Source organism: Notothenia coriiceps, unplaced genomic scaffold (assembly GCF_000735185.1).
Source record: "Notothenia coriiceps isolate Sejong01 unplaced genomic scaffold, NC01 NC01_scaffold00037246, whole genome shotgun sequence".
NCBI classification, from domain to species: domain Eukaryota; kingdom Metazoa; phylum Chordata; class Actinopteri; order Perciformes; family Nototheniidae; genus Notothenia; species Notothenia coriiceps.
In genome coordinates, this window is record NW_011369947.1 from 20,631,138 (window position 1) to 20,638,986 (window position 7,849).

The window sequence follows — 7,849 nt, forward strand, 5'->3', positions numbered from 1 at the left end:
AATCCTACAGCTTAAATGTAATATAGTAATATATCACAATTAGTTTAGGGATTCAATTTTACCTATCAGTTTTTTTACGATTGCTAACCCACTTGTTACGGTACTTGTCTCATTTTGTTGACTCGAAACAACACACAAACCAAATGACACTTGGAAATAAACAATTCAGGTCCTTTTTCAAAATTGCCTTTCTGCAACAAAATAATACACATGCTTTACATTTCGGATTCACTGTTCAGTGTATGCACTTATGATTATCTTCTTAACCTGTATTGGTGTCGTGGACAAACCGTACAAACCGGACAAACCCATCAACTGGAAACAAAATTGTGTACGCACCTGATTCGCTGATACAGCGTAGGTGCCCGCTCATTGGCTACTGTCAAACGGAACGCGCTGTGATTGGTCCAAATGAGGGAATAGGAAGTCTCGATCAGTAGTAGGAGCTTAACATGGGTAGCTAAGTAGTATCTGGCTAATATAAATCAAAAGCCTTGCATGTCGCTGTAAAACTTGGATGATTGAGAGTACCGAGAGGTAGTAGGCAACCATTTATTACACTAAGGAGTTGCGTCTCATTCATAATATTGCGCTGTTTGATTGGTCTTTCGTGTGGCTATGTAAGACTAGCGTGTTAGCTAGCTAACGTCAGTTACTACTCTGCTAGCGCAGGTTGCATCGAAATCTGTTAGCTTGTTTGACAGCCACAGGAGCTAAAGTCAACCAAGGTTTATATCAAGACAACACGGTTCCGTTTTGTTGAGCGTCGGAGAGTTTATTTAAGCTGAATATTATAGTGTGACCCAACTGTAACTGAATGTTTGGCGATAGAAGTAGCAGCAGCTACAGCTAGCAGAGCGTTAGCTTGTCGACATCAACAACAATGGGCTATAGAAGGTATTTTAAGACGGCAAGAACCTTTTATTTGTTCACCATTCTGCTGATAGTCTTCGTCAAAGGAATAACAGCTGGTAAGTGTGACATTCAACTGTTTAATATGTGCGCAGACAGAAGTGTCTACGGTTCTTCAACTGTTTTCAAGCTGCTGTTTATTTTTAGCTAACAGATTCATCCATCTCAAGTTTACACTGTGTTTACTCTCCCTTATTAATACCTTTCAGATGAAGAGCAACAGGGGAACGACGGGCCAGAACTAAAGGTATGTCATGAGCTATTTTATAATGATCCTCATATCAAACCCTTGGGATCAATAAATATATTTCTGTTGTATATGATGCAAACAACTGTTGATATAATTGCAAACGTTATGTTGATACTGAGAGATGTTTAGACTACAGCAATGGATTGATTCAAGACTATCCGAACTACTACCTAAATATATATTTTAAATATACTTAACTTAGGTGTTAACTAAATGTTTGAGAACATTTCCAGAGTACTTCTACTAATCACACTTTGGTACAATTGCATTTAAATATATACCTGTGTCTCCAACTCTTCGAAACATTCGAGATAAGACACAATATATTCTTACATCACATAATTACCAATTAACACAGTACAAAACAAAACAAAACACAGGTACATCAGTATTAGGGCTGCACGATATTGGAAAAAACTGACATTGCGATTTCCCCCCCCCCTATGCGATATATCGCGTATATGATACAAGTCGCTACATTAGCATGTACAGCAAACACAATATTCAATAGTCATTCAGCAAACCATCCTTTGTTGAACTATAAAACAGATATCTATACAATTAGTATTTTTTTAACAATATTTAACAAGATGAAAGATTTTAGTCACGGACGTCTGGATCTTAAGTTATCAGAGCAACAAGCTGAGCTAGCTCGGTTAGCACCGCAGAACTGCCCTGGAGAAACACATGAAACTACTTTATTTAGTGTTTTTACCTTTAATCACCGGGTCCGTTTGCTTTGGAGATTTGATTGTGATTTTGCTGTACATGCAGAGCCTGCATGTCACTCACTCAAGTATCCCTGACATGAGCCGCGCGAGTTTTCCTTTTGTAGCAAGCAGCAACATAATTGTAACATGACGTGTTTCAGTTAATTTGCCTACTTAATATCGCACGTCCTAAAAAAAATATATGTATATAAAAAATAATAATAATTAAAAAAAATTGCACGTCCTGCGATGTGAATATCGCGATTATCGTCACGACACGATATATCGTGCAGCCCTAATCTGTATGTTGTTCGAGTGTGATTCTGTTAAGCAGCTTTGAAATCCAGTGATCTGTTTCTCATTTGTTAGGGTTATGTGAATATGACCTGGCAATTACGCATCTGAAACAAACAATTCATTGAAAAAGATAAACAACGACAACTTGTTGTGTTGTGAACACATTGTATTGCTGAAAAATGATTCTTATTTGAGTCTTTTCATTCAAGCATCAGAAAACTGGTATTTTTCACTGTTTAATCTGCATCCAAAAAAACCTTAAGATTGAAATCTGCACATAACCTATTTCATAATCTATTATTATCTTCCCTTGATAATGTAAAAGTCTTAGAACTGTCACTTACATATGTTAACAATATAAAGGAGAAGCACTTGAGGCTGTACTAAGAGCTGATGACCTTGGGATATTTTTTGTGTAAAAAACCATCATAGCTACATGCATATCCTGGTACATTAAAGGACGAGGAAAAGGGGGCTAGCTTTGTATACAATTACAACATATTAATGTGTGTACAGATTAATTTCTACAGTTGCAAGCAAATATTACCTGTAATATTTCGAAGGAGTTTCCATCAAGTATATCAACTTAAGCCGATTCAATACATATTTAACTGGCTAAAGTTTACCAGAAATAACTTTCAGTAAATGTTCAGTTTGCAAATGACCTGTACATCAATTGTTTTGTAACACAACCATCCACGACTGCAGTATCAGAACCTGTACACAACCTGAATTTCCGGTTTCCTTTATAATAACATCTCGGGCATCTCTCCAGTCTTACCATGACCCAGATGCTGAAGAGGAAGACGTCCGCCTGGCAGGGAATGTTGTGGCCGGTGCCTCTGTGACCTCTCGTCATGAAGTCTCGCAGCCAGAAGAGGAGAAACCGTCAACTGAGGAAGGACTGGAGGGAGAGGAGAAGGAGGACCTGCCTGAGCAGCCTCCTCCTGTTGAGGAGAAACCCAAAGAGAGTAAGGACTGAACATGTATCTTAAACGATAAACTCTAAATGCTTCATTAGGTGCAGCTACAGAGGTTTAGTTAGTTAGCTTTGCACTCAGTTCAACCAAGTACGCAGAATGCTTAAACATGGCTTAATGTTGAGTGCAATTTGTTGTAGGGCTGCACAACTAATGGATTTTTTATCAAAATAAAAGTGCAATATTCAGATTGCAGGAAGTACAATATTTGTTAAAGGCTAAATATAAACTATATTCTACAGACCATAATCATTTAATATATATTTTATAAATGTCATTGATAATAATGATGCAAAACGTTTAATAGCCCCAAAATCGTGTTTCATATTGCAATAGGTCAATATAATGACAATAAGTTGTTTTGTTTTTTAAACGTGCTACCCTGAATGTTATGAACTGAATCTGAACCTCTGTATTTTAACTACCAAACACATGCTCTTGTTCCTGGCGATGGTATGTTTTTCTTGGCTTTTGAAATGTCTGTGTGAGACATGAGCTGGCATTTCTTCTGTCACTGTTAGCTCACCGGCTTTTGAGTGGAGTGGTTTTTGCCTGTCCAATTAAAGCAAGGGACAGATGGAATAGTGGAGCAGCTTTGAGACGTGTGTGTGTGTGTGTGTGTGTGTGTGTGTGTGTGTGTGTGTGTGTGTGTGTGTGTGTGTGTGTGTGTGTGTGTGTGTGTGTGTGTGTGTGTGTGTGTGTGTGTGTGTGTGTGTGTGTGTGTGTGTGTGTGTGTGTGTGTGTGTGTGTGTGTGTGTGTGTGTGTGTGTGTGTGTGTGTGTGTGTGTGTGTGTGTGTGTGGTTAAACCCCCTGAGAAATTAACAGCGCCTCGCACCTGTGGCTCCTCTTGCAGACAGTTACATCATTTTACCTGGGGATTGTTTGTCAGCTTCCTGCTAGCATCTCATACACATAAACGAATGAGCTTGTAAGATGGGCAGTTATTAGCATTAACAGACTTTGTTTGAATCCATTCATCTCCAATTATTGTTTCATGGAATTAAAATAAGCAGAGCAGACATGGTAACACATTATTTGTGTCTTTTTACAATTATAGTTTTATTTACACTCAATACAAACTATTTCAAACAAAATAAAACACACACACAGGAGGAGGGGGACAAAAGGTGTATACTGTATACAGAGCATTTTATTGTATATCACAGCATAGTCTATTTGAGTATCTTGATTATATTATTATTATAGTATGTTTCTAAAAACACAGGACAATTTGCATTGGGGGATTTCCCTCTTGTTTCATTCTTGTTATACTGTCTAAATCCTCTCACACTTCCAGTGTCTGTCGCACAAACCATGTATATCTGCCATAAACATTTGTATATGCCAGATGGGGCAGGAGGGAAGGGCAAACCCTGCAATCCAAAGCCTTTATCCAGAGAAATGGGTGGTTTTGTTATAACAATATTTTTATGTTGAGAAAAGAAAGCTTGTTAAAGTTATACCCAGCTACCCACCTCTTGCTAATGGTCTTTTTATGCCCAAAAAAGCAGTTACCGGTACCTTGAATTATTTGTTAATGATTTATACAGTACAGAGATTCCTAGGCCAACAACAATATTTGAGATGTGACATGCATTCCTGGTTAAAACAATCATTTATAATATTTCCAACGTACCCCACAGGGTTATATTTTTAATAAAAGTTTACATGTTTTCATAAAACATCCAGTTATTTTCTCTTTTTCTTATATATCATTTTATATTTTGTTCATACAGTTCCTGTGGTGAATGGTGGTACAGCCCATGGAGAGCCCTGCATCTTCCCCTTCCGCTTCATGGACAAGGAGTACTCGGACTGTACCACTGACGGACGGGGGGATGGGCGGCTGTGGTGCGCCACCAAGTACCACTATGACTATGAGAAGAAGTGGGGATTCTGTGAGAGTAAGTTAACATTAGCTGCTATATCCTAAATGATAGCCGGTATTTTGAAGTCCCAATGAAAATAAATAGAACTGTTTACTAATATTTATTTCCTCATCAAATGAAAAGCCTTTAAGAAGCTCAACACCTTCTTTGGTTTCATTTTCCGAATGACTATTGCCCTCTTCACTACCAAAGATTTAAAAACGTATTTATTTGTAATCTGCATTCTTCATTGGCTTCTCTTGTTCCCTCAGCGGAGGAGGAGGCGCAGCAGCGACTGCAGGTGGAGGAGACGGATGAGCAGTACCTGACGGTGCTGCGCATGCTCAACGCCACCACCAGGAGGACCCAGAAGAAAGAGTGAGTTTCTATTTCTTTTGTCAAGCTTTTGAATATTCTCTACAAACATTTGGATATGTGTATAATAAATGGTGTTATGAAATAATTCAAGTTAAAACGACACTATAGGAGTAGTTTAGGCCATACCTGTTTTATGTGTGCTTTAGTAGCACGAGACTTAGCCCGGCACATCCTTGTTTGCTTAAGATCTCATCATGGTTCTGTTCATGTACACACGATTTGTATTATGCCTGTGTCAATCTGCCTTTACTCACGCCACCTCTGCTTCTACATCCGCCCTCTCAGATTGTACGAGAAGCTGCTGAAGATAGCGGATAAAGGCCACCAGAAAGCCATGGAGAAGGTGGCGTACGCCATGTTGTTTGGAGACTACATGAGCCAAAACGTCACCATGGCCAGAGAAATGTTTGAGAAGCTCGCCATAGAAGGCTCGCCTAAAGCCCAGACGGTAAAGATCTCGTATGAACATGTTAAGGTGTCACTTGGAAAAGATATCGCAAGCCATTTTGACCTGACATCTTATCAAATGCCCTCAGTCAGCTGTGTAACATGGTGCTCTGTTTACCTTTCCACAGGCTCTTGGCTTTCTCTACGCAGCAGGACTTGGAGTTAATTCCAGTCAGGCTAAGGTACTTTAGAATCTGTATAACTGATCTGTCTACTTTGGACAAAACTGTAAAATAATGTAATAAAATTGCTCAATTTCTAACAGTTATTCACATATGTCCTACATTCTCTGTGTGCCAGGCCCTGGTTTACTACACTTTCGGCGCTCTGGGTGGAAACTTGGTAGCCCATATGATCCTGGTGAGTTTATTTTCTAAGTGGAGCAAGGACTCAGTCGTTATTTCCTAAGTATGGTAAAATGACATTCCTTTTATCTTGTCCTCAGGGATACAGATACTGGGGAGGTGTGGGTGTTCCCCAGAGCTGTGAGTCAGCACTGACACACTACAGGCTGGTGGCAAATCAAGGTGAGCATCTATTCCAATTATATAATAAGATGTTCAGGTGTGACGTCTCTTCCTGGGCTCATCACTCCTTCTATTCCACCTGCCTCCTCTTCTCCCCCTCCCCGCCTCCAGTGGCCAGTGACGTGTCTCTGACGGGGGGCTCGGCGGTGCAGAGGATCCGGCTGCTGGATGAGGTGGAGAACCCGGGGTCCACCAGCGGGATGTTGGAGGAGGACCTGATCCAGTACTATCAGTTTCTAGCTGAGAAAGGAGACGTGCAGGCTCAGGTAAACTATCGTATCACCAATGAGTGTTTGTTCAATGCAATGCAGGGATCTGAATCAAATGTAGTGGTGGTATCGGGGTTAGTTGTTGAGAAGAAAAGATCAATACATCTGAAGCTATTTCTAGAACTTCAGATAAAGAAATATAACTACGTGCAATGCGGAGCCTCATTGTGTAGCCTTGTATTTTGTATATTTCAATTCTAACTTTGACCTGGTCTCAGTGTCTTCTCACAGTGAATTGATCTCATGGTAAGGAAGCTGGGCAACAGTTGATATTGGTCATGAAGAAAGTTAACATTTGGTCAGAAAGATATACATATTTGACCTGCATTTGAAACCCATATTACATATTTAATTGGAAAAAACAAGGCGTCATTGTGTGAATGTTAATGGTCAATCTGAAATGGGATTTTCCCATCTATGTAACTAATCGTGTTTCACTTACAAGTTAACCAAGTTCTTTGTGTCCCCTGATAGGTGGGGTTAGGTCAGCTACACCTGCATGGAGGACGCGGAGTAGAACAGAATCATCAGGTACATAAAATAATAAAAACATGATTTATTTGTCGTTGTTGTTTTTACACCGTTTAATGTATTTTTGATGCCTCCTCTCCAACAGAGGGCGTACGACTACTTCACACAGGCTGCAAATGCAGGGAATACACACGCTATGGCTTTCCTCGGCAAGGTGGGTGACATCTGTGTCTCTATCAGCTTGTGGGAGGGTGAAGGGTTGATTTACGAGTTTGTAATGACAGCTTAGTTACAGTTGTTTTCTTTTACACTGACAAGCAAGCTGGACATTGTTTCTTTACCATAACCAGTACTCAAGTTGTAAAAAGAAAATCAGGGGGGATGGTGGATTTTTATCATATGGGGACATAATTTGTGCTGATAACCCGCAGAGGGTGGGAGACTAACCAGCATAAAGATAATTATTATACTCCTAAAACAACATGCATGTTATGGATGTTCAGATACTCCTTTCATTGCTCTTGACCAAGTCACCTCAGAATTAGAGTCGGTCCCCGGGCTGCCATGGCACCACTAACATTTAAGGTCAAATGCAGAGGACAATTAGTGCAAAATCTTTTTTTCACTTGAATTTAAAGGGGGGGAGGGGATACAAAAATGTGGTTATAATGGAAGTCTATGGGTCAAATCTTGTAGGTTAAAGAGCAACTTGCAGGTTTTTTTTTTTACTAGATTTATT

General features: G+C 39.7%; 2 protein-coding genes across 4 annotated transcripts in view; both read left to right on the plus strand.

The window, feature by feature from the left end:
* Positions 1–7,849, plus strand: part of gtpbp3 (GTP binding protein 3, mitochondrial) — a 633,967-nt gene that overhangs the window by 537,398 nt on the left and 88,720 nt on the right. The window lies entirely within an intron of this gene.
* LOC104966245 (protein sel-1 homolog 1-like) lies at positions 429–7,556 on the plus strand. The gene is made up of 13 exons (XM_010795429.1): positions 429–971; positions 1,122–1,159; positions 2,945–3,140; positions 4,887–5,054; positions 5,291–5,396; positions 5,682–5,844; positions 5,972–6,025; positions 6,144–6,203; positions 6,289–6,370; positions 6,482–6,636; positions 7,114–7,170; positions 7,256–7,324; positions 7,542–7,556. Exons 1-13 carry the CDS (start codon positions 884–886, stop codon positions 7,554–7,556), a joined length of 1,251 nt encoding a protein of 416 aa, XP_010793731.1. The 5' UTR covers positions 429–883.

Bases quoted from the DNA above. Each gene is read 5' to 3' on its own strand.
- LOC104966245 (XM_010795429.1), top strand. From the start codon at position 884: ATGGGCTATAGAAGGTATTTTAAGACGGCAAGAACCTTTTATTTGTTC. The intron at 972-1,121 runs GTAAGTGTGACA...AATACCTTTCAG, and splicing joins CGTCAAAGGAATAACAGCTG to ATGAAGAGCAACAGGGGAAC. The intron at 5,845-5,971 runs GTAAAGATCTCG...ACCTTTCCACAG, and splicing joins GCTCGCCTAAAGCCCAGACG to GCTCTTGGCTTTCTCTACGC.